Here is a 26,592-nt window from a genome sequence, read left to right on the forward strand (position 1 = left end):
TGGTTGCAGGCTATTCTCCTTCAGCACTTTCAGTATGTCCTGCCACTCCCTTCTGGCTTGTAGGGTTTCTGCTGAGAGATCAGCTGTTAACCTTATGGGGATTCCCTTGTGTGTTATTTGTTGTTTTTCCCTTGCTGCTTTTAATATGCTTTCTTTGTATTTAATTTTTGACAGTTTGATTAATATGTGTCTTGGCGTGTTTCTCCTTGTATTTATCCTGTATGGGACCCTCTGTGCTTCCTGGACTTGATTAACTATTTCCTTTCCCATATTAGGGAAGTTTTCAACTATAATCTCTTCAAATATTTTCTCAGTCCCTTTCTTTCTTTCTTCTTCTTCTGGAACCCCTATAATTCGAATGTTGGTGCGTTTCATGTTGTCCCAGAGGTCTCTGAGACTGTCCTCAGTTCTTTTCATTCTTTTTTCTTTATTCTGCTCTGCAGTAGTTATTTCCACTACTTTATCTTCCAGGTCACTTATCCGTTCTTCTGCCTCAGTTATTCTGCTATTGATCCTATCTAGAGTGATTTTAATTTCATTTATTGCATTGTTCATCGTTGCTTGTTTCATCTTTAGTTCTTGTAGGTCCTTGTTAACTGTTTCTTGCATTTTGTCCATTCTACTTCCAAGATTTCGGATCATCCTTACTATCATTATTCTGAATTCTTTTTCAGGTAGATTGCCTATTTCCTCTTCATTTGTTAGGTCTGGTGGGTTTTTATCTTGCTCCTTCATCTGCTGTGTGTTTTTCTGTCTTCTCATTTTGCTTATCTTACTGTGTTTGGGGTCTCCTTTTTGCAGGCTGCACTTTCGTAGTTCCCGTTGTTTTTGATGTCTGTCTCCAGTGGCTAAGGTTGTTTCAGTGGGTTGTGTAGGCTTCCTGGTGGAGGGGACTAGTGCCTGTGTTGTGCTGGATGAGGCTGGATCTTGTCTCTCTAGTGGGCAGGTTCACGTCTGGTGGTGTGTTTTGGGGTGTCTGTGGCCTTATTATGGTTTTAGGCAGCCTCTCTGCTAATGGGTGGGGTTGTGTTCCTGTTTTGCTAGTTGTTTGGCATAGGTTGTCCAGCACTGTGGCTTGCTGGTCGTTGAGTGAAGCTGGGTGCTGGTGTTAAGATGGAGGTCTCTGGGATATTTCCACCGTTTAATATTATGTGGAGCTGGGAGGTCTCTTGTTGACCAGTGTCCTGAAGTTGGCTCTCCTACCTCAGAGGCAGAGCCCTGACTCCTGGCTGGAGCACCAAGAGCCTTTCATCCACACAGCTCAGAATAAAAGGGAGAAAAAGTAGGGAGAATTAGTAGAAGTATGAGTAAAGAAAGAAGGAAAGGAGGAAAGGAAGGAAGGAAGAAAGAAGCAAAGAAGGAAAGAAAGGAGGGAGGGAGGGAGGGAGGGAGGAAGGAAGGAAGGAGGGAAAGAAGGAAAAAAGACAGAAAGAAAGATGATACAGTAAAAAGAAAATAAAGTATAATATAGTTATTGAATTAAAAAATATTTAGAAAAAAAAAAAAAAAAGGGACGGATAGAACCTTAGGACAAATGTTGGAAGCAAAGCTATACAGAGAAAATCTTACACAGAAGCATACACATACACCTTCACAAAAAGAGGTAAAGGGGGAAAAATCATAAATCCTGCTCCCTGAGACCACCTCCTCAATTTGGGGTGTTTCGTTGTCTAAAGGAGGGAAGGAAGGAAGGAAAGAAAGAAGGAACGAAGGTAAAGTATAATAAAGTTATTACAATTAAACTTAATTATTAAGAAAAAGAATTTTTTTTTTTTTTTTAAATAGATCTTTATTGGAGTACAATTGCTTCACAGTACTGTGTTAGTTTCTGTTGCACAACAAAGAGAATCAGCCGTATGCATACACATGTGCCCATGTCCCCTCCCTTTTGAGCCTCCCTCCCATCCTATCCCAACCCCTCTAGGTTATCTCAAAGCACAGAGCTGATCTCCCTGTGCTATGCTGCTGCTTCCCACCAGCCAACTATTTTACATTCAGTAGTGTACATATGTCAGTGCTACTCTCACTTCGCCCCAGCTTCGCCCTCCCACCCCATGTCAAGTCCATTCTCTATGTCTACCTCTTTATTCCTGCCTACCTGGTTTGAATCCTGATTAGAATGATCCAACTCTAAAACAATGCTTTGAACACATTCAGAAAAGTTTGAATGTGAATTTTTTTTTTTTTTTTTTTGGATGGGGTTGTTTGTTTTTTTGTTATTGAGCTGCATGAGCTGCTTGTAAATTTTGGAGATTAATCCTTTGTCAGTTGCTTCATTTGCAAATGTTTTCTCCCATTCTGAGGGTTGTCTTTTTTTTTTTTTTTTAAACATCTTTATTGGGGTATAATTGCTTTACAATGGTGTGTTAGTTTCTGCTTTATAACAAAGTGAATCAGCTATACATATACATATGTTCCCATATGTCTTCCCTCTTGCGTCTCCCTCCCTCCTGCTCTCCCCATCCCACCCTTCCAGGCTGTCACAAAGCACCGAGCTAATATCCCTGTGCCTTGCGGCTGCTTCCCCCCAGCTATCTACCTTACTACGTTTGTTAGTGTGTATATGTCCATGACTCTCTCTCGCCCTATCAAAACTCACCCCTCCCCCTCCCCATACCCTCAAGTCCGTTCTCCAGTAGGTCTGCGTCTTTATTCCTATCTTACCCCTAGGTTCTTCATGACATTTTTTTCCCTTAAATTCCATATATATGTGTTAGCATATGGTATTTGTCTTTTTCTTTCTGACTTACTTCACTCTGTATGACAGACTCTAGGTCTATCCATCTCATTACAAATAGCTCAATTTCATTTCTTTTTAAGGCTGAGTAATATTCCATTGTGTATATGTGCCACATCTTCTTTATCCATTCATCCGATGATGGGCGCTTAGGTTGTTTCCATGTCCTGGCTATTGTAAATAGAGCTGCAATGAACATTTTGGTACATGACTCTTTTTGAATTTTGGTAAGAAAAAGAATTTTTAAAAAAAAGTCATGGACGGATAGAGCCCTAGGACAAATGGTGGAAGCAAGAGCATACAGACAGGATCTCACACAGAAGCATACACGTACACATTCACAAAAAGAGGAAAAGGGAAAAAAATCATAGATCTCGCTCCTAAATTCCACCTCTTCAATTTGGGATCATTCCTTGTCTATTCAGGTATTCCACAGATGCAGGGTATATCAAGTTGATTGTGGAGCTTTAATCCGCTGCTTCTGTGGCTGCTGGGAGAGATTTCCCTTTCTCTTCTTTGTTCTCACAGCTCACAGGAGCTCAGCTTTGGATTTGGCCCTGCCTCTGCGTGTAGGTCGCTGGAGGGCGTCTGTTTTTTCGCTCAGACAGGACGGGGTTAAAGGAGCCGCTGATTCGGGGCCTCCGGCTCACTCAGGCCGGGGGTTGGGGGATGGGGGTAGGAGGGGCACTACGTGCGGGGCGGGCCTGTGGCTGCAGAGGCAGCGTGATGTTGCGGCAGAGGCCGGCGTGATGTTGCACCAGCCTGAGACCCGCCGTGCGTACTCCCGGGGAAGTTGTCCCTGGATCCCGGGAACCTGGCAGTGGCGGGCTGCACAGGCTCCGCGGAAGAGGGGTGTGGAGAGTGACCTGTGCTCGCACACAGGCCCCTTGGTGGCGGCAGCAGCAGCCTTAGCGTCTCCCGCCCGTCTCTGGGGTTTGCGCTTTCAGCCGCGGCTCGCGCCCATCTCGGGGGCTCGCGCCCTCAGCCGCGGCTCGCGCCCGTCTCTGGGGTTTGCGCTTTTAGCCGCGGCTCGCGCCCGTCTCTGGAGTTCCTTTAAGCAGCGCTCTTAAACCCCTCTCCTCGCGCACCAGGAAACAGAGGGAAGAAAAAGTCTCTTGCCTCTTCGGCCGGTGCAGGCTTTTCCCCGAACTCCCTCCCGGCTAGTCGTGGTGCACTAACCCCTTCAGGCTATGTTCAAGCCGCCAACCCCAGTCCTCTCCCTGAGCTCCGTCCAAAACCAAAACCCGAGCCTCAGCTCGCAGCCCCGCCCGCCCCGGCGGGTGAGCAGACAAGCCTCTCGGGTTGGTGAGTGCTGGTCGGCACCGATCGTCTGTGCAGGAATCTCCCCGCTTTGCCCTCCGCACCCGTCGCTGTGCACTACTCCGCGGTCCCGAAACTCCCCCCTCTGCCTCCCGCAGTCTCCGCCCGCGGAGGGGCTTCCTAGTGTGTGGAAACTTTTCCTCCTTCACAGCTCCCTCCCACTGGTGCAGGTGCCGTCCTTATTCTTTTGTCTCTGTTTTTTCTTTTTTCTTTTGCCCTACCCAGGTACGTGGGGAGTTTCTTGCCTTTTGGGAGGTCTGAGGTCTTCTGCCAGCCTTCAGTAGGAGTTCTGTAGGAGTTGTTCCACGTGTGGATGTATTTCTGGTGTATCCGTGGGGAGGAAGGCGATCTCCGCGTCTTACTCTTCCGCCATCTTCAAGGTCCCCCCTACAATAAAGATTTTTGTTAAATATTTCATTGTTCTACTTACTAGTTCAGAGGTTCTTCACCTGGGATCCATGGATTCCTAAAGGATCCATGGATAGAATTCAGAAAATCTGTGGATTTTTATGGGGAAAACAATAACATCTTTATTTTCATCAACCTCTAACTGAAAGCATTTCCCTCAATTCTGAACATAGTTCATAAAACACAGTAATATTAGCAATACTTGTAATTCTATCACCCAAAGAAAACTCAGATATTTTTGTATCACATTACAGTTTTTTCAGATATCTTGAAATATCATTTATACTTGTCACTCTTTTAAATTTAAGATAGTTATTAACTCTTGTTATTTAATGCATTTTTAAAGAAGCATGTTTATGGTGAACTTCCTAGGATCCTTCTCAGTGATGTAAGTTGCTGAGCCAAGTGTTATTTTAGCCATGATTGTGCCTCCGGTTTATGTAAAACACACACACGTCACTTAACCCTGTTTGTATGAAATGTCTATATCTTGAGTATATCAAGAAAAATAAAGGTGAAAGCATTCTTGAAAAAAAAAAGAAACATGTTTATTACTATAGCACAAAGTTATATTTAAAATTTTTAATAACTGTATTTCAATATAATCAGCATCCTTTGTAATTCTATGTATTTTATTTTATGGATTTAAAAACATTATTCTGAGAAGGTGTCCATAGGCTTAATGAGACTGACAAAGGTTAAGAACATATGTTTTTGTTCCATTTACAGTGCTTGAAAAATTGTGGGCAAAATAAAAATTAAAGAATAATCAACTAAACACTTTTTATTTTAATTTAATTTAATTTATTTATTTTGTCTGCATTGGGTCTTCGCTGCGGTGCATGGGCTTTCTCTAGTTGTGGCTAGTGGGGGCTACTCTTCGTTGTGGCGTGTGGGCTTCTCATTGCAGTGGCTTCTCTTGTTGCGGGGCATGGGCTGTAGGTGCATGAGCTTCAGTAGTTGCGGCACGTGGCCTCAGTAGTTGTGGCACACAGGCTTGGTTGCTCTGCGGCATGTGGGATCTCCCCAGACCAGGGATCGAACCTGTGTACTCTGCGTTGGCAGGCAGATTCTTAACCACTGTGCCACCAGGGAAGTCCAACTAAATACTTTTTAACTACAATATTTCTCTACACTTTTGATAATATTCATATATTATTACCATGTTTTTATAGTGAGCAATTCTTGTTCTTTAAAATGTACTTTGTGGAAAGGGAACCAAAGATAGTAAAATTAGTTTAAGTTCAGTTTAATATATATTAATGACATCATCCCATACATTTTTCATGTCATAGACATGAACTTATAAAATTTAAAATTCCTGCTACCTCTTCAGAACCTGTCTACTAATCTAGAGCAGCAATCTAATTACTCATAAAAATGTGAGTAATGGAATATTTTTAAAGAAATGCAGTTTGGTTATTTTTTCAGTATGACTAATAATTTGTCCCCAAAAGATACTGGCCCATTGCTAATGACTAGGTAAAAATAATTTGAATTAGTATAATTACTGTTGATCATTAAAATAATTATTACAAAACGCTTGAAAATAGATTGTCTCTTTAGCATGTGTCTACTTTGACATTATTTATTTTAAAACATTTACTGAATTCTTTTATGTGAAAAGATACAATCTCAGGACATGAAGAACTTAATAGTTTCTTCCATTAAACTTGCCATAGTGCGCAGTGGTTAAGAATCCACCTGCCAATGCAGGGGACATGGGTTCAAGCCCTGGGATGGGAAGATCCCACGTGCCACGGAGCAACTAAGCCCGTGTGCCACAACTACTGAGCCTATGTGCCTACAGCCCATGCTCCGCAACAAAGAGAAGCCACCGCAATGGGAAGCCCACGCACTGCAATGAAGAGTAGCCCCCGCTTGCCAAAAGTAGAGAAAGCCCGCGTGCAGCAACAAAGACCCAATGCAGTCAAAAATAAATAAATAAACGTATTTTTTTTTAAAGTTGCCATAGCATGTGATGTATCGCATTGATTGATTTGTGTATATTGAAGAATCCTTGCATCCCTGGGATAAATCTCACTTGATCATGGTATATGATCCTTTTAATGTGTTCTTGGATTCTGTTTGCTAGTATTTTGTTCAGGATTTTTGCATCTGTGTTCATCAGTTATAATGGTCTATAATTTTCTTTTTTTGTGATGTCTTTTTCTGGTTTTGGTATCAGGGTGATGGTGGCTTTGTAGGGAGTGTTTCTCCCTCTGCATTTTTTGGAAGAGTTTGAGAAGGATCAGTGTTAACTCTTCTCTAAATGTTTGGTAGAATTCACCTGTGAAGCCATCTGGTCCTGGAATTTTGTTTGTTGGAAGATTTTTAATCACAGTTTCAATTTCGTTACTTGTGATAGGTCTGTTTATATATATATATATATATATATATATATATTAAGATACATATATTTTTTTAATGCTTTTCTTTTTTTAAAAAATTTCTTTTATTTATTTATTTGGCTGCATTGGCTCTTTGTTGTTGCGCACAGGCCCTCCCCAGTTGTGGCGAGCGGGGGCCATTCCTCCCTGCGGTGGGTGGGCCCCCCATTGCAGTGGCCTCTCCCTTTGCAGAGCACAGGCTCCAGGCACATGGGCCTCAGTTGTTGTGTCACGCAGGCTCAGTAGTTGTGACGCACAGGCTTAGCCACTCCGCGGCATGTGGGATCTTCCCGGACCAGGGCTCAAACCTGTGTCCCCTGCATTAGCAGGCGGACTCTTAACTACTGCACCACCGGGGAAGCCCTGTTTATATTTTCTAATTTTTCCTGGTTCAGTCATGGAAAACTGTACCTTTCCGAGAATTTGTCCATTTCTTCATGGTTGTCCATTTTATTGGTATATAGTTGTTTGTAGTAGTCTCTTATAATCCTTTGAATTTCTGCAGTGTCAGCTGTGATTTCTTTTCTTTTTTTTTTTTGCGGGGAGAGGGGTACACGGGCCTCTCACTGTTGTGGCCTCTCCCGTTGTGGAGCACAGGCTCCGGACGTGCAGGCTCAGCGACCATGACTCACGGGCCTAGCCGCTCCACAGCATGTGGGATCTTCCCGGACTGGGACACGAACCCATGTCCCCTGCATTGGCAGGTGGACTCTCAACCACTGCGCCACCAGGGAAGCCCCTATCCTAGCTGCTTTTAATATTTTTTTTGAATTTAATTTTTATTAGTTTGATTAATATGTGTCTTGGTGTGTTTTTCCTAGGGTTTATCCTGTATGGGATTCTCTGTGCTTCCTGGACTTGGGTAACTATTTCCTTTCCCAGGTTAGGGAAGTTTTTGCCTATAATTTCTTGAAATATTTTTCAGACCCTTTCTTTTTCTCTTCTTCTTCTGGGACCCCTATAATTCGAATGTTGGTGCGTTTAGTATTGTCCCAGAGGTCTCTGAGATTGTCTTCAATTCTTTTCATTATTTTTTCTTTATTTTGCTCCTCAGCAGTTATTTCCTCCATTTTGTCTTTCAGCTCACTTATTCATTCTTCTGCCTCAGTTATTCTATTATTGATTCCTTCTAGTGTATTTTTTGTTTCAGTTATTGTGTTGTTCATCTCAGTTTGTTTGTTCTTTAGTTCTTCTAGATGTTTGTTAAACATTTCTTGTATTTTCTCAATCTGTGCCTCCATTTTATTTCTGAGATTCTGGGTCATCCTTACTATCATTACTCTGAATTCTTTTTCAGGTAGATTGCTTATTTCCTCTTCATTTATTTGGTCTTGTAGGTTTTTACCTTGCTCCTTCATCTGTAACATATATTTTTTTTTTGCTCTCTCATTTTTCTTTCTTTCTTTTTTTTTTCTTTTATGAGTGGGATTGTGTTCCTTTCTTCCTGGTTGTTTGGCCTGAGGCTTCCAACACTGGAGTTTGTAAGCTGTTGGGTAGAGCTGGGTCTTGGTGCTGAGGTGAGGACCTCCATGAGACCTCACTCTGATGAATAGTCCCTGGGATGTGAAGTTCTCTGTTAGTCCAGTGTTTCAGACACAGAGCTCCCACCACAGGAGCTTCGGCCCCACTCCCAGCTCATGAACCAAGATCCTGCAAGCCGTGTGGGGCAGCAAAAAAAAAAAAAAAAAAAAAGAGAACAATACCAAAGTAAAAAATAAAATTAGACTAGGAAACTAACAGATATGTTAGAAACAATATAAAAATAAAAATATAGATGAATCAAAAACAAGAAGGTAAAACAGTACCACAATAGTAAAAAAGAGGAGGAGGGGAAAAAAAAAAGGTGGGGGGAAGGCTTGGCAGGGCCTAAGCAAGGGTGAGGTTTGGGTGGTGGGTGGGGCCTATGCTTGGGATCCACAAGGCTGGAAAAGGCACTGGGGGCTGTGGGGGATAGGGCATAGGCTCAACAGGAACAGAAGGGGCCCAGGTGTACCCCCCACCCCTGGTCTCAGAGGGTGGAGGAACCTCACCTGGGAGCCCAGCAGGCTTCCTGGGCTCGAGTGGGCGGGGCAAACACCATCTACTCCTCTCCTGCTCCTCCCAAAGGGCCCCTTCTGCCTGCCTCTCCTGATCTCCTCAGCCTCCCTCTTATGCCCCCAGGACCCATGCGGCCTGGAGGAGGCTTTGGAGGGAAGACCGATAACACTCATGAATATAGATGCAAAAATCCTCAACAAAATACTAACAAACAGAATCCAGCAACACATTAAAAGGATCATACACCATGATCAAGTGGGATTTATCCCAGGGATGCAAGGATTTTTCAATATATGCAAATCAATCAATATGATACACCACACTAACAAATTAAGGAATAGAAACCATATGATCATCTCAATAGATGCAGAAAAAGCTTCTGACAAAATTCAACACGCATTTATGATAAAAACTCTCCAGAAAATGGGCAAAGAGGGAACCTACCTCAACATAATAAAGGCCATATATGACAAACCCACAGCAAGCATCATACTCAATGGTGAAAAACTGAAAGCATTTCCACTAAGATCAGGAACAAGACAAGGATGTCCACTCTCGCCACTCTTATTCAACATAGTTTTGGAAGTCCTAGCCACAGCAATCAGAGAAGAAAAAGACATAAAAGGAATACAAATTGGAAAAGAAGAAGTAAAACTGTCACTGTTTGCAGATGACATGATACAATACGTAGAAAATCCTAAAGATGCCACCAGAAAACTACTAGAGCTAATCATTGAATTTGGTAAGGTTTCATGATATGAAATTAATGCACAGAAATCTCTTGTATTCCTATACACTAATGATGAAAAATCTGAAAGAGAAATTAAGGAAACAATCCCATTTACCATCGCAACAAAAAGAATAAAATACCTAGGAATAAACCCACCTAAAGAAGTGAAAGACTTGTTCTCAGAAAACTATAAAACACTGATGAAAGAAATCAAAGATGACCTAAACGGATGGAGAAATATACCATGTTCTTGGATTGGAAGAGTCAGTATTTTGAAAATGACTATACTACCCAATGCAATCCCTATCAAACCATGGCATGCTTCACAGAATTCTTTAGTATTCTTCATAGAATTAGAACAAAAAATTTTACAATTCGTATGGAAACACAAAAGACCCCAAATAGCCAAAGCAATCTTGAGAAAGAAAAACGGAATTGGAGGAATCAGGCTCCCCAACTTCAAACTAGACCACAAAGCTACAGTAATCAAGACAGTATGGTACTGGCACAGAAACAGAAATATAGATCAATGGTACAGGATAGAATGTCCAGAGATAAACCCATGCACATATGGTTACCTAATTTACGACAAAGGAGGCACGAACATACAATGGAGAAAAGATAGCCTGTTCAATAAGTGGTGCTGGGAAAACTGGACAGCTACATGTAAAAGAATGAAATTAGAACACTTCCTAACACCATACACAAAAATAAACTCAAAATGGATTAAAGGAGCTTCCCTGGTGGCGCAGTGGTTGAGAGTCCGCCTGCCGATGCAGGGGACACGGGTTCGTGCCCCGGTCCGGGAGGATCCCACATGCCATGGTGCAGCTGGGCCCGTGAGCCATGGCCGCTGAGCCTGCGCGTCCAGAGCCTGTGCTCCGCAACGGGAGAGGCCACAGCAGTGAGAGGCCCGCGTACCGCAAAAAAAAAAAAAAAAAAGGATTAAAGGCCTAAATGTAAGACTGGACACTATAAAACTTAGAGGAAAACATAGAAAAAACACTCTTTGACATAAATCACAGCAAGATCTTTTTTGACCCACCTCCTACAGTAATGGAAATAAAAACAAAAAATAAACGAATGGGACCTCATGAAACTTAAAAGCTTTTGCACAGCAAAGGAAACCATAAACAAAACAAAAGATAACCCTCAGAATGGGAGAAAATATTTGCAAATGAAACGACAAAGGATTAATCTCCAAAATATACAAATAGCTCATGGAGCTCAATATCAAAAAAACAAACAATCCAATTAAAAAATGGGTCGAAGACCTAAATAGACATTTCACCAAGGAAGACATACAGATGGCCAAGAGGCACATGAAAAGATGCTCAGCATCACTAATTATTAGAGAATGCAATTCAAAACTGCAATGAGGTATCACCTCACACCGGTCAGATGGCCATTATCAAAAAATCTAGAAACAATAAATGCTGGAAAGGGTGTGGTGAAAAGGGAATCCTCCTGCACTGTTGGTGAGAATGTAAATTGATACAACCGCTATGGAAAACAGTATGGAGCTTCCTTTAAAAACTAAAAATAGAACTACCATATGACCCAGCAATCCCACTACTGGGCATATACCCAGAGAAAACCATAATTCAAAAAGATACATGCACCCCGATGTTCATTGCAGCACTATTTACAATAGCCAGGACATGGAACTAACCTAAATGTCCATCAACAGATGAATGGATAAAGAAGATGTGGCACATATATACAATGGAATATTACTCAGCCATAAAAAGAAATGAAATTGAGTTATTTGTAGTGAGGTGGATGGACCTAGAGTCTGTCATACAGAGTGAAGTAAGTCAGAAAGAGAAAAACAAATACCATATGCTAATGCATATATATGGAATATAAAAAAAAAAAGGTACTGATGAACCTAGTTGCAGGGCAGGAATAAAGATGTAGACATTGATAATGGACTTGAGGACACGGGGTGGGAGGGGGAAGCTGGGGCGAAGTGAGAGTAGCATTGACATATATGCACTACCAAATGTAAAATAGTTAGCTAGTGGGAAGAAGCAGCATAGCACAGGGAGATCAGCTCAGTGCTTTGCAATGTCCTAGAGGGGTGGGATAGGGAGGGTGGGAGGGAGGTTCAAGAGAGTGGGAATATGGGGACATATGTATGCATATGGCTGATTCATTTTGGTGTACAACAGAAACTAACACAGTATTGTGAAGCAATTATACTCCGTTAAAGATCTATTAAAAGAAAAAAAGTTGTCATAGCATATCACCAGCATACTACAATTTATATTCTCATGATAGATTATAATAGTTACCTATGAATAAGAAAAGAATGGTATGTGGTTGATCTTGGGTGGCCTCGGCCTGCAGCAGCTTGATGCAGGGTTTTGGTTCCAGGCCAGTGTTTGAGGTCAGGTCGCGGCGGTGAGAGCACCGAATCCTAGGCACTAGATCAGTGGTCAGTGAAAGGCCCGGGCCCTGCGCCGTTGCAGAAAAGGAATTCCCACAAAGATGGAAAGTAGTGAAACAAGTATTTATTTGCAGAAAAAAGTGCAGTACGTGTGGATAGACACACGAGCGGGCTCAGAAAGAGTCGTGCCCTGGTGGCAGTTTAAATCACTTATATGGGGCATTTTTTCCAGGTTTCCTTAGGCCAATCATTTTGATTTGCCTGATTCAAAGTCTGAATTTGGTATAGCTCAGGATTTTCCCATGTGTGCATGCACATCTCTTAGCCAAGATGGATTCTACCGAAGAGGTGTATGGGTAGATTTGGCCACTTGGCATCACTCTCCTTTTGACCTCCAAGGAGCCTTTCTGCGCATGTGTAGTCCGGGGGGGGGGGGCGGGGGGGGGGTCTCCTGACTTCAGGAATGAGAAATATGTGGTCTCTTATCTTCTATCTGGGCAGGGCCCAGACTCCTCTCTCAATTGTCCTGTTATTCCCATGTCGGAGTATCAGTCCACAAGGAAAGAAATCAAACTATTTGCCCCGGGAGCCCATCTGTCTCCTGCCTCATGGTAATGATACAAAGTTGAAAAGGCAGTTATTTATTAAGAATCTATATGCCATCAAGGTTCAGCAGGATATCAGGGGACTTAAAAGGACAAATAAAATAAGACAATGAAAAACATGACAGATTATCTCAGGTTGACCAATTTTCATACAGTTATATCTATAGTACATTATTAATTTACTTAGCAAACTTTTCCCCAAGATCTGCAAAGTTAAAAAAGTAGATGAATCAAACTATATTTTCTGTTAGTACAGTAAATATATATTGATCATGACACACATTTCTACTGGTTACAGCAGGTAAAATTAAATTGTGAGAAAGTGTTTCTTCTTTCTTGAATTGTTATAAAACAAAGAGGTCCTCTAGATTTCCGGGTAAGAGGGATAATTAGCAATCCCACAGTGATTTCCACTATTTCTTGCCATCCGTATATATCCTTGGTCACCAAAGTTGAGGCCCCAGCTTTAGAAAAAGAAGTAACACAAAATTACAAATGAATATAATCAAATCACATTATCAACTTTTTATCTCTTAGATTGCTTTTCTCCTAAAGAGATTATATATGAAAAGCTGTAAAACAAAGTTAGAACAAAATAATATAATAATTTCCCCAGGGCTTTTAGGCAATTTTCAAAGGATGGTTTGGTAGGTTTTAATGCTATATTAATGAATAGATTTAATACCTAAGGAAAACAATATAAGCTCCATCCTAAACCTTTAAATCCTCCTACTTCTGCAGGGAAAGAGTTTTATTATCCTTTCCAAGACCCCATCTTTAAGTGTTTTTGCATAATAGGATCATAGGTGATGATTCCCTGTCAAACTTCAATTTCTTTAGAGAGTGTCAATTAAGAAAGATTTTTGAGAGACCACTATGGAAAAGGCACAGGGCAGGGGATTCTCAAAAAGAGAGCTCTCAAACACCTTTTTGACCTGGAAGTGGAGCTGAGATAAGGTAAGACTTGCTCATAGTTAAAGCTGTAAAAAATGGAATATGCTACCTTGGGAAAAGATGAGCTCCGTGGCACTGGAAGTGTTCAATTAGACATGTACATAATTTGTCAGAGATGTTGCAGGGGGAATTCATGGGTCAGATAAGGGTTAGAGGAGATCAGTGGTTCCTCACTTTTTCATTTCATGGACTTTGAGAATTTCAAAAAATTTTGCAGATTGACATAAAGTTACCAGTTTTTAAGTTAGCAAGTACAGACATGAAAAAAACAAAAACCCTTTATTATCACCATCAAATTGTAAAAGAAAGGACATGTTAACACCAAAAACAAAACTTAAGAGGACATAACCTCTAATTTAAGTATAGTCCTTTGAGACAAATAAATTTAGATTTATGAAAGATTTACCAAAATATTCTTTTTTCTCCCTTTTTCACATACTAGTGAAAAAATTGACAAAATTCTTGTAAGAGAAATGACTTGTAAAGTTTTTTATGATTCTGAGATTTTATAATTGTAGGTGTACAAATAATCATAATATGAGGCAGAATTCATATTCTGTATGAATTGTGCTATAACTAGTATACAAATAAAAGCATGAAATACTGTGTTTGTATTTGGAGAGCAGCAGGAAATTTAGTTGAAGGGAAAACAACATCTTTAGGGGAGTAGTGTGAAAAGAAGATAGAAAGTTGGTTTGGGGCCGTATTGTGCGGAGCTTAGAACAGCAGACTGAGGAACTTGTTTAAGTCCATAGGCAGAGGGAAGCCATTGCAAACTTTTGCTCAGGACTCAAAGGAAGGTTGTGTTTTTGCATGCAGTGGAGAGACTAAGAAATGCTGGACTATCGGAAGAAGACAAGTGGCATAATTTAAAATAACTGTGCTTCAATAGGCCTTAAATGTTCTATGTATCAGCCATTCACTGGACTCTTCCAGTCTTATTTGTCTCTCTCTTGTACCATTTAACACAGTTGTCTACTCTCACCTCACTTCTCTCTTGGCTTTAAGATACTACTGTGTCCTGATTTTCTCTTCTGTCTATGGTCACTCTTTCTTAAACTCTCTTATGGGCTCCTTCTTTTTCTTTTTTTGGCCGCACCAAGCGTCTTATGGGATTGACCAGCAATTGAACCAGGGCCCTTAGCAGTGAAAGTGCCAAGTCCTAACCGCTGGACCTCCAGGGAATTCCCTGGGCTCCTTTTTTTGATTCCTTTCATTTATTGCCACTCCCCTGCTCAAAATCCTTTAATGCCTCACCAACACCTTGAGAATCAAATCCAAACTCTGCTGTCACCTCTCATCAATGGATGTGCAGTGCTTTTTTAGTATCCAGTTTGATAAGCAAAAGCAATAATAAATTCTGGCTAAGGTATTATTATTAATATCAATAGCCACCACTTATTGAGCACTTACTCTGTGCTAAGCACCTTAACCTATATTATCTCATTTAATCATCATCCTGTGAGGTAGGTATTATCTTCATTTTACTAAAGAGAAAAACTGGCAGAGGTAAAGTGGCTTGCCCAAAGTCACACAGATGGTTAATTGTGAATCAAGAGTTCAAATCTAGGGTTGTTTTATTCCAAAGCCTACTCTAACTTTTATACTCTCTTCCTGTGAGAGAGGTAGTATGGGGAATGAAATTCAAACTAGAACATCCATGAACTTATATAATTGGTATATTGCTATATCTTACTATATAGTTATTTCACTGCCTAAAAACAAGGTAAAAAATTTTAGATAAGCTGAGTTTAGACTTAAGTTCTGGTAATGAAAGTTGAATTGAGGCTCTTAGGAGTAGTAATATGAACTCAGTCAGTGAGAGCTAGGAGTCCCAGATCCCACTCAGTATCTGGACAAGATCAACTGTCCCAAACTTTGTAGATCCCAGACTTCTTTTTTGGCGGAGTACTGCTAACCCTCCTTTTAAAAATACAGCTGATTAAAAATCTCAAGTTAAATAAATATTTCAGGACAAATTCTTGTCTTCAGAACTGTTCAAGGTCAGTTCCAAATGCTCATTCCAGTCCTTACCAAGTTGTTTATTTTTATCAACTCTATAGCCCTTTCACTCAAACTGTTCAATTCTGGGCAAGTTTCTTAACTCTCTCAGTATCAGGAGTTTCCTATTCTGTGTTATGGGGATAAAATGCCTATCTCATAGACTACCTTAAAAATTAAATGAGAAAATGTATTTAAAGTGCTTGCACAGTGTCTGTAGTAAATGCTCAACAAGTAGAGGTAGCTATTTTTGTTCTTATCCAAGTATAAGTCCATCTGATTTGACTCAAGTAGAGTCCATCCCCTTTAAAAGTATGTAGTGTTTTTCTAGGGTGACCAACAGTTCCACTTTCCCTAGGATTGTCCTGGTTTTAAAAATAAAGTCCTATGGCCTGGGAAACCCCTTAGTCAGTGACAAAGCAAGATGGTTTGTCCCCCTACCTTCTCCCTGCATATTATAGACTACTAACTTATTAGATATTCCTTCTAAAATATATGCCAATTTCCTTTGTAATAAATTGCAGCCTTGAACTTCTTAGGCTGTGCCAGACACTATTCTAGGCGTTAGGATTATGGAAGTAAACAAGGTAGACAAAGTCTTTTTAAAGCCTATGCATTCTATATGGGAAACATATAATAAACAAAGAAATACATAATATGATATGATATGATATGATAAGTACTATAAAGAAAAATAAAGAGTAAGGGGATACAGAGTGTTGGGAATCCGGGCTACATTTAAAAAATTTTTTAAATTTATTTTATTTTATTTTATTATTTGGCCAATGCCGTGTGGCTTGCAGGATCTTAGTTCCCCAACCAGGGATCGAACCAGGGCCCAGCAGTGAAAGCGCAGAGTTCAAACCACTGGACCGCTAGGGAATTCCCCAGGGCTACATTTTAGATGATGTAGTCAGGGGATGCTTATCTGAGGAAATATTTGAGCAAAGACCTAAGTAAACTGAAGGTGCAAGTGATGCAAAAATCTGGGAAAAGAGCTGGGAATCAGCTTGGTGTGTCTGGGAAACAACAACAAGGCTAGTGTACCTAGATATCAGTGAGAGAGGGGAAAGCAATTGGAGAGGTGGTTGGAGAGGCAGGCTGAAACCAGATAATGTCCCACTTTTAACAGACATGGGTCTTATTCTGAGTGTGAAGGAAAGCCATTAGAGGGTTTGGAGTAGGAGAGTAATAACACCTGCTTCCTGATTTAAAAAAGCTCATTCTGGCTACAGTGTAGAGGATTGACTACAGGCAAACAAGACGGAAAGTGATTATCAGTTGGGAGATATACTGCAATAGACAAAGAGAGATGGACAGTGGCTTGAACTAGAGTGGTAACAGTAGAGATATTGAGAAGTGATAAGGTTTGGGATAATTTAATGATGGTAGAAATGACAGGATTTGCTGATGGTTTAGATGTAGGGTATCATATGAAGAAAGAAGAGATGGCTCCAATGTTTTTTGGCCTGGGGTAAGTGCTGTTGGCATTTACTAAGATGGGGAAAATTGGGGCAGTAGCAGGGAGTCAAGAGTTCTATTTTGAACATGTTAAGTTAAAGAGACCTATAGACACACAGCTGGTAGACTGCTGGACATGGAATCTGGAGCTCAGGGGAGAGATTAGGGCTAAAGATACAAAGGTGAGAGTCATCAGCACATACCTGGTGTTTAAAACCATGAGACTAAATGAGATTACTTAAGGAGTGAGCCTAGAGAGAGGGGGAACTGAGGCCTGGGGAAGTGTAATATTTATAAGCAAGAAGTAATAAAAGGAACTAAGGAACTCAGGAGACTGAGAAGTAAGTAGAGCAGGAAGAAAACCAGGAGAATGTGGTCCCCTGAAAGTCGAATAAAGAGTGTTTCCGAAAGGAGAGAGTAATTATATATCAAATGTTAAGAGGACAGGTAAGGTGAGACTTTGAAAACTGTTTAATGAGGCAAGATGGAAGTGAGTGGCAATCTAGGCAAGAGTGATTTCAGTGAAGTGGTGTAATAAATACCTGTTCTGAGTTATAAACCAATATGCACATTCTTAATCTCTTTATAGAGAAATCTCTAAGGAAAACCACTAGGCTATAACTTTTTTCTTTTTACTTCATATTTTCAGCCTTAGATTCCATGGAGAAGAGGCAGTATGTATTAATTTAATATAAATTCCTACAATGTTTAGTATAAAACATTTACCTAACTCTACTTTAGGATCAGGCTCAGGCTTCCCTGGTGGCACAGTGGTTAAGAATCCACCTGCCAGACTCTGGGAGGGCTCACGCCAAGGAGTACTTCCCAGAACTTCTGCTGCCAGTGTCCTTGTCCCTGCGGTGAGCCACAGCCACCCCCTGCCTCTGCAGGAGACCCTCCAACACTAGTAGACTACAGGGCGAGCAGAAGCAAGAAGAACTACAATCCTGCAGCCTGTGGAACAAAAACCACATTCACAGAAAGATAGACAAGATGAAAAGGCAGAGGGCTATGTACCAGACGAAGGAACAAGATAAAACCCCAGAAAAACAACTAAATGAAGTGGAGATAGGAAACCTTCCAGAAAAAGAATTCAGAACAATGATAGTGAAGATGATCCAGGACCTTGGAAACAGAATGGAGGTAAATATCGAGAAGATGGAAGAAATGTTTAACAAAGACCTAGAAGAATTAAAGAACAAACAAACAGAGATGAACAATACGATAACTGAAATGAAAACTACACTAGAAGGTATCAATAGCAGAATAACTGAGGCAGAAGAACGGATAAGTGACCTGGAAGACAGAATGGTGGAATTCACTGCTGCAGAACAGAATAAAGAAAAAAGAATGAAAAGAAATGAAGACAGCCTAAGAGACCTCTGGGACAACATTAAATGCAACAACATTCACATTATAGGGGTCCCAGAAGGAGAAGAGAGAGAGAAAGGACCCAAGAAAATATTTGAAGAGATTATAGTCAAAAACTTCCCTAACATGGGAAAGGAAATAGCCAGCCAAGTCCAGGAAGCGCAGTGAGTCCCATACAGGAGAAACCCAAGGAGAAACATGCCAAGACACATAGTAATCAAATTGGCAAAAATTAAAGACAAAGAAAAATTATTGAAAGCAGCAAGGGAAAAATGACAAATAACATACAAGGGAACTCCCATAAGGTTAACAGCTGATTTCTCAGCAGAAACTCTACAAGCCAGAAGGGAGTGGCATGACATATTTAAAGTGATGAAAGGGAAGAAACTACAACCAAGATTACTCTACCTGGCAAGGATCTTATTCAGATTCGATGGAGAAATCAAAAGCTTCACAGACAAGCAAAAGCTAAGAGAATTCAGCACCACCAAACCAGCTCTATAACAAATGCTAAGGGAACTTCTCTAAGTGGGAAACACAAGAAAAGAAAAGGACCTACAAAAACAAACCCAAAACAATTAAGAAAATGGTCATAGGAACATACCTATCAATAATTACCTTAAACGTGAATGGATTAAATGCTCCAACCAAAAGACACAGGCTTGCTGAATGGATACAAAAACAAGACCCATCTATATGCTGTCTACAAGAGACCCACTTCAGACCTAGGGACACATACAGACTGAAAGTGAAGGAATGGAAAAACATATTCCATGCAAATGGAAATCAAAAGAAAGCTAGAGTAGCAATACTCATATCAGATAAAATAGACTTTAAAATAATGAATGTTACAAGAGACAAGGAAGGACACTACATAATGATCAAGGGATCAATCCAAAAACAAGATATAACAATTATAAATATATATGCACCCAACATAGGAGCACCTCAATACATAAGGCAACTGCTAACAGCTCTAAAAGAGGAAATCAACAGTAACACAATAATAGTGGGGGACTTTAACACCTCACTTACACCAATGGACAGATCATCCAAAATGAAAATAAATAAGGAAACAGAAGCTTTAAATGACACAATAGACCAGATAGATTTAATTGATATTTATAGGACATTCCATTCAAAAACAGCAGATTACACTTTCTTCTCAAGTGTGCATGGAACATTCTCCAGGATAGATCACACCTTGGTTCACAAATCAAGCCTCAGTAAATTTAAGAAAATTGAAATCATATCAAGCACCTTTTCTGACCACAACACTATGAGATTAGAAATGAATTACAGGGAGAAAAACGTAAAAAAAAACACAAACACATGGAGGCTAAACAATATGTTCCTAAATAACCAAGAGATCACTGAAGAAATCAAAGAGGAAATCAAAAAATACCTAGAGACAACTGACAATGAAAACATGATGATCCAAAACCTATGGGATGTGGCAAGAGCAGTTCTAAGAGGAAAATTTATAGCTATACAAGCCTACCTCAAGAAACAAGAAAAACATCAAATAAACAATCTAACCTTACACCTAAAGGAACTAGAGAGAGAAGAACAAACAAAATCCAAAGTTAGCAGAAGGAAAGAAATCATAAAGATCAGAGCAGAATAAATGAAATAGAAATAAAGAAAACAATAGCAAAGATCAATAAAACTAAAAACTGGTTCTTTGAAAAGATAAACAAAATTGATAAACTATTAGCCAGACTCATCAAGAAAAAGAGGGAGAGGACTCAAATCAATAAAATTAGAAATGAAAAAGGAGAAATTACAACAGACACCACAGAAATACAAAGCATCCTAAGAGACTACTACAAGCAACCCTATGCCAATAAAATGGACAACCTGAAAGAAATGGACAAATTCTTAGAAAGGTATAACCTTCCTAGACTGAACCAGAATAAACAGAAAATATGAACAGACCAATTACAAGTAATGAAATTGAAACTTCCAACAAAGAAAAGTCCAGGACCAGATGGTTTCACAGGTGAATTCTATCAAACATTTAGAGAAGAGCTAACACCCATCCTTCTCAAACTCTTCCAAAAAATTGCAGAGGAAGGCACACTCCCAAACACATTCTATGAGGCCACCATCACCCTGGTACCAAAACCAGACAAAGATACTACAAAAAAAGAAAATTACAGACCAATATCACTGATGAATATAGATGCAAAAATCCTCAACAAAATACTAGCAAACAGAATCCAACAACACATTAAAAGGATCATACACCATGATCAAGTGGGATTTATCCCAGGGATGCAAGGATTCTTCAATATACACAAATCAATCAATGTGATACACCATATTAACAAATTGAAGAATAAAAACCATATGATCGGGCTTCCCTGGTGGCGCATTGGTTGAGAGTCCGCCTGCTCATGCTGGGGACATGGGTTCTGCCCCGGTCTGGGAAGATCCCACATGCCGCAGAGCGGCTGGGCCCATGAGCCATGGCCGCTGAGCCTGTGCGTCTGGAGCCTGTGCTCCACAACAGGAGAGGCCGCAACAGTGAGAGGCCCGTGTACCGCAAAAAAAAAAAAAAAACAACTTATGATCATCTCAATAGATGCAGAAAAAGCTTTTGACAAAATTCAACACTGATTTATGAAAAAAACTCTCCAGAAAGTGGGCATAGAGGGAACCTACTCCAACATAATAAAGGGCATATACGACAAACCCACAGCAAACATCATTCTCAATGGTGAAAAACTGAAAGCATTTCCTCTAAGATCAGGAATGAGACAAGGATGTCCACTCTCACCACTATTATTCAACATAGTTTTGGAAGTCCTAGCCACGGCAATCAGAGAAGAAAAAGAAACAAAAGGAATACAAATTGGAAAAGAAGAAGTAAAACTGTCACTCTTTGCAGATGATATGATACTATACATAGAGAATCCTTAAGATGCCACCAGAAAACTACTACAGCTAATCAATGAATTTGGTAAAGTTGCAGGATACAAAATTAATGCACAGAAATCTCTTGCATTCCTATACACTAATGATGAAAAATCTGAAAGAGAAATTAAGGAAACACTCCCATTTACCATTGCAACAATAAGAATAAAATACTTAGGAATAAACCTACCTAGGGAGACAAAAGACCTCTATGCAGAAAACTATAAGACACTGATGAAAGAAATTAAAGATGATACCAACAGATGGAGAGATATGTACCATGTTCTTGGATTGGAAGAATCAATATTGTGAAAATGACTATACTACCCAAAGCAATCTACAGATTCAATGCAATCCCTATCAAATTACCAATGGCAGTTTTTACAGAACTAGAACAAAAAATCTTAAAATTTGTATGGAGACACAAAAGACCCCAAATAGACAAAGCAGTCTTGAGGGAAAAAAATGGAGCTGGAGGAATCACACTCCCTGACTTCAGACCATACTACAAAGCTACAGTAATCAAGACAATATGGTATTCGCACAAAAACAGAAACACGTATCAATGGAACAAGATAGAAAGCCCAGAGATAAACCCATGCACCTATGGTCAGTTAATCTATGACAAAGGAGGCAAGGATATACAATGGAGAAAAGACAGTCTCTTCAATAAGTGGTGCTGGGAAAACTGGACAGCTACATGTAAAGAATGAAATTACGACACTCCCTAAGACCATACACAAAAATAAACTCAAAATGGGTTAGAGACCTAAATGTAAGACTGGACACTATAAAACTCTTAGAGGAAAATATAGGAAGAACATTCTTTGACATAAATCACAGCAAGATCTTTTTTTGGTCCACCTCCTAGAGTAATGGAAATAAAAACAAAAATAAACAAATGGCACCTAATGAAACTAAAAAGGTTTTGCACTGGGGCTTCCCTCGTGGCGCAGTGGTTGAGAGTCTGCCTGCTAATGCAGGGGACATGGGTTCAAGCCCTGGTCTGGGAGGATCCCACATGCCGCGGAGCAACTAGGCCCATGAGCCACAACTACTGAGCCTGCACGTCAGGAGCCTGTGCTCTGCAACAAGAGAGACTGCGATAGTGAGAGGCCTGCGCACCACGATGAAGAGTGGCCCCCACTTGCCACAACTAGAGAAAGCCCTCGCACAGAAGTGAAGACTGAACACAGCAAATATAAATAAATAAATTAATAAACTCCTACCCCCAACATCTTCTTAAAAAAAAAAACAAGAAAAGAAACAAAAAAACCCTGCTGTGTCCATACAGTGTGATTCACTTTAAAAAAAAAAAAAAAAAAAGAAAAAAAGCTTTTGCACAGCAAAGGAAACCATAAACAAGATGAAAAGACAACCCTCAGAATGGGAGAAAATATTTGCAAACGAATCAACGGACAAAGCATTTATCTCCAAAATATATAAACAGTGTGTGCAGCTCAATATTAAAAAAACAAACAACCCAATCCAAAAATGGGCAGAAGAGCTAAATAGACATTTCACCAAAGAAGACATACAGATGGCCAAGAAGCACATGAAAAGCTGCTCAACATCACTAATTATTAGAGAAATTGAAATCAAAACTACAATGAGGTATCACCTCACACCAGTCAGAATGGCCATCATCAGAAAATCTACAAACAACAAATGCTGGAGAGGGTGTGGAGAAAAGGGAACCCTCTTGTACTGTTGGTGGGAATGTAAATTGATACAGCCACTCTGGAGAACAGCATGGAGGTTCCTTAAAAAACTAAAAATAGAATTATACGATCCAGCAATCCCACTACTGGGCATATACCCAGAGAAAACCATAATTCAAAAAGACACATGCACCCCAATGTTCATTGCAGCACTGTTTACAATAGCCAGGTCATGGAAGCAACCTAGATGCCCATTAACAGATGCATGGATAAAGAAGGTGTGGTACATATATACAATGGAATATTACTCAGTCATAAAAAGGAACGAAATTGAGTCATTTGTTTAGACGTGGATGGATCTAGAGACTGTCATACAGAGTGAAGTAAGTCAGAAAGAGAAAAACAAATACCGTATATTAACGCATGTATGTGTAACCTAGAAAAATGGTACAGATGAACTGGTTTGCAGGGCAGAAGTTGAGACACAGATGTAGAAAACTAACGTATGGACACCAAAGGGGGAAAGCGGCGGGTGGTGGTGGTGGTGGTGTGATGAATTGGGCGATTGGGATTGACATGTATATACTGATGTGTATAAAACTGATGACTAATAAGAACCTGCTGTATAAAAAAATAAATACAATTAAATTTAAAAATTAAAAAAAAAAAGAAGAATCCACCTGCCAATGCAGGGGACACAGGTGCCAGCCCTGGTCCGAGAAGATCCCACATGCCGCCGAGCAACTAAGCCCATGCGCCACAACTACTGAGCCTGCGCTCTAGAGCCTGTGAACCACAACTACTGAGCCCACGTGCCGCAACTACTGAAGCCCGCGCACCTAGAGCCCGTGCACCACAACTACTGAGCCTGCGCTCTAGAGCCTGTGAACCACAACTACTGAGCCCACGTGCCGCAACTACTGAAGCCCGTGCACCTAGAGCCCGTGCACCACAACTACTGAGCCTGCGCTCTAGAGCCTGTGAACCACAACTACTGAGCCCACGTGCCGCAACTACTGAAGCCCGCGCATCTAGAGCCCGTGCTCTGCAACAAGAGAAGCCACTGCAATGAGAAGCCCGCTCACCCCAGCGAAGGGTAACCCCTGCTCGCCACAACTAGAGAAAAGGCCGCATACAGCAACAAAGACCCAACGCAGCCACAAAAAAAAAAAAAAAAAAAAAAATCAGGCTCTCTTGAAAGATCATTCAACAGTTTTCAGTGAAGGAAAATGGAATATGTTCTTTCTTCTAACATATTTTAATAACTTAATGCCACTTATGGATGAAGAAGAGTCATTTCTGTACCCACCCCCAACTCAATCCATCAACTTACCGCATGACCTAGAGGCTCATCTATTTTGCAACTGTTTATTTTAGAGAGTTCACCAGATATTGCTTAAAGGTGTCCTGGGTGCTTACTTAGTTTTTTGGTGTGTGTGTTTGCATGCATGAGTGTGTATTTGTGTGTGCATGCATGCGTGTGTGTGTGTGTGTTTAAGGTTCTAATGGGCACATAGTTAATACCTTTAATATTTTTTCCTCAGGCCAAAGTTGTCTCACGCCCAGTAACTGTGGAGCCTTCATTACTCATTGATCTGTATGTTAAATTAAACTCCTCCCTTTTTTTTGCAAATACAATCTTGGCCCATCTTGTGGGCAGTCCCTTAGACTGGGGTGGCCTTCTGACCAAGTTTAGGCTCCTAAACTTTTCTAAGTACATAGCAGTTGTATCTCTAGCTCAGCTAGCTTTCTAAATTTATAGATCTGCCCATCACTGAAACATAGACTATCCAAATACTTAAGGATCTTCTCGGATAGTTTAACCTCAAAATCTCTACTGCCTAATATTTAGGGAGATGTCCCTGAAAAATATGTAGTTCATCATTCCTCACTTAGATGCTCTAGTTTTATTCTTGAATTAAGTCAAACCATCAGAGGGTTGTATAATAAGGTATTTTGCATTATTTTGGTCCCCATAAAATAATTTTTACTCAGTTATGCTTGGTATTAAGTCATTTGCCTATGTGCTAGACATTCTGAAAGCATTCTGTAAAACTTCTAGCTGCACTTATTGTTGGGGTATTACTAAGGGCATAGTTTTCTGCATTAGATTGTATTCTCTTTATAGAGCTTCAAAGGAGGAATAATAATAAAAATAATAACTATGATTTATTGGACATATTATGTGCCAGACACTATGTGCTAAGTGTTTTACATACATTATCTTGCTAAATAGTAATTACTATCTTGCTTATAGTAATATTGAAACTATTATTCCCGTTTTACAAATGGGAAAATTGAAAGTTAAAGATATTAAATAACCTGCCTAAGGTCACATGGACAGTAAAGGAGCTAGGATTCTAAGCAAGTTCTGCCTGGCTTCAAAGTAAATGCTTTTACTTGCTATGCTATACTGTATTATAAAAAGAAGCTAAATACCCATGTCCAGAAAGGGAGAAAAATTCAGGGACATTGGATCATTGTTATATATATATATACCAAAAAGATTAAGTGTAAACAAAAGGAAGATAAAAAAGAAGAGGCCAAATAGAGGAAGACTCCACATTCTTTTACTTAAGGTTAACTTGGTAGCACTGGAATGACATAGAATCTAACCTTTTAAGAGATCATTAAGAACAAGTTTGATAATATAAGAGGGTTTTGCTTGAGTCAACCTCTGTGGAGCCTGGAATTCATGACCATATCCAATCTGTCCTTGTTGGGATTTAGTGCCAGGATCGCTGTGGTCGTTCATAATTTGTTCCCTTCCTATCCCACGTCTCTCTCTAACAGGCTTCTTATACTACTACCTTTACAAAAGAACATGCAGTTCCCTTAACTCATTTACTTTCTCTCAGTTCTAGACTTTGTCACATTTACCTTCCTCTGTTCTGATTGCCCTTTTTCGTCTGGTTATTTCTTTCTCATACTTCAAGATTCAATCAAATAATCTGGCTAAAAGGCCCTCCCAGACTCCCCAGACTATGCCAGGTACTCTTATTCTGTGCTTCCACTGCAATGGATGCATACCTCCATCTTAGCATTTATTACATTCTATTGCAATGGTCTGTACATGCACACACCTGTTTCCTTGACTCTACGTACTAAACTGTGAGTATCTTGAAGGATGATAGGAAGGCTGTATTTTTCATTGCCTAGCACTGTGCTTGGCACATGGTAGGTACTAATATATGTTTGTTGAATCAATGTATGAACAAAGATACAAAAGTGAACAAGAGACTGTTCTACCTTTGAGGAGTTTATATTTTAGTGAATGGAACATGATTTATAGAAATAGCTATAAAAGAAGGTACAATTTGTTAAATGCTATAATAGAATTTATAAAGCATTGCTAAAGCTTAGAAGTTAGAGAAACAATTCTGAGTAAATGAATGGGGTATGGAAGAGACAGCATTTGAGGTAGGTATTTTTTTGAAGAATGAATAGGATTTTAATGATATTTTAAGGATTTTTAAGTTTTTTTTTTCATTTTAAAAGTAATAAGTGGTTTGTTAAAGACAATTTTGAAAATACGTATAGGCAGACAAAGACAACCTTTGTTTTTAGTTTGGTTTTTTCTTGCTGTGCCGTGGGGCAGGTGGGATC

At 40.0% G+C, this 26,592-nt stretch overlaps 1 protein-coding gene across 1 annotated transcript in view; it reads right to left on the bottom strand.

The window, feature by feature from the left end:
* Positions 1-12,118: 12,118 nt before the first annotated feature.
* CTSS (cathepsin S) overlaps positions 12,119-26,592 on the bottom strand; it is a 28,668-nt gene continuing 14,194 nt past the window's right edge. The window contains exon 8 of the mRNA XM_032602949.1: positions 12,119-13,083. Coding sequence (XP_032458840.1) covers positions 12,984-13,083 — 100 coding nt within the window. The 3' untranslated portion in view covers positions 12,119-12,983. The remainder of the gene's footprint in view (positions 13,084-26,592) is intronic.

This window comes from Phocoena sinus, chromosome 1 (assembly GCF_008692025.1).
Source record: "Phocoena sinus isolate mPhoSin1 chromosome 1, mPhoSin1.pri, whole genome shotgun sequence".
NCBI classification, from domain to species: domain Eukaryota; kingdom Metazoa; phylum Chordata; class Mammalia; order Artiodactyla; family Phocoenidae; genus Phocoena; species Phocoena sinus.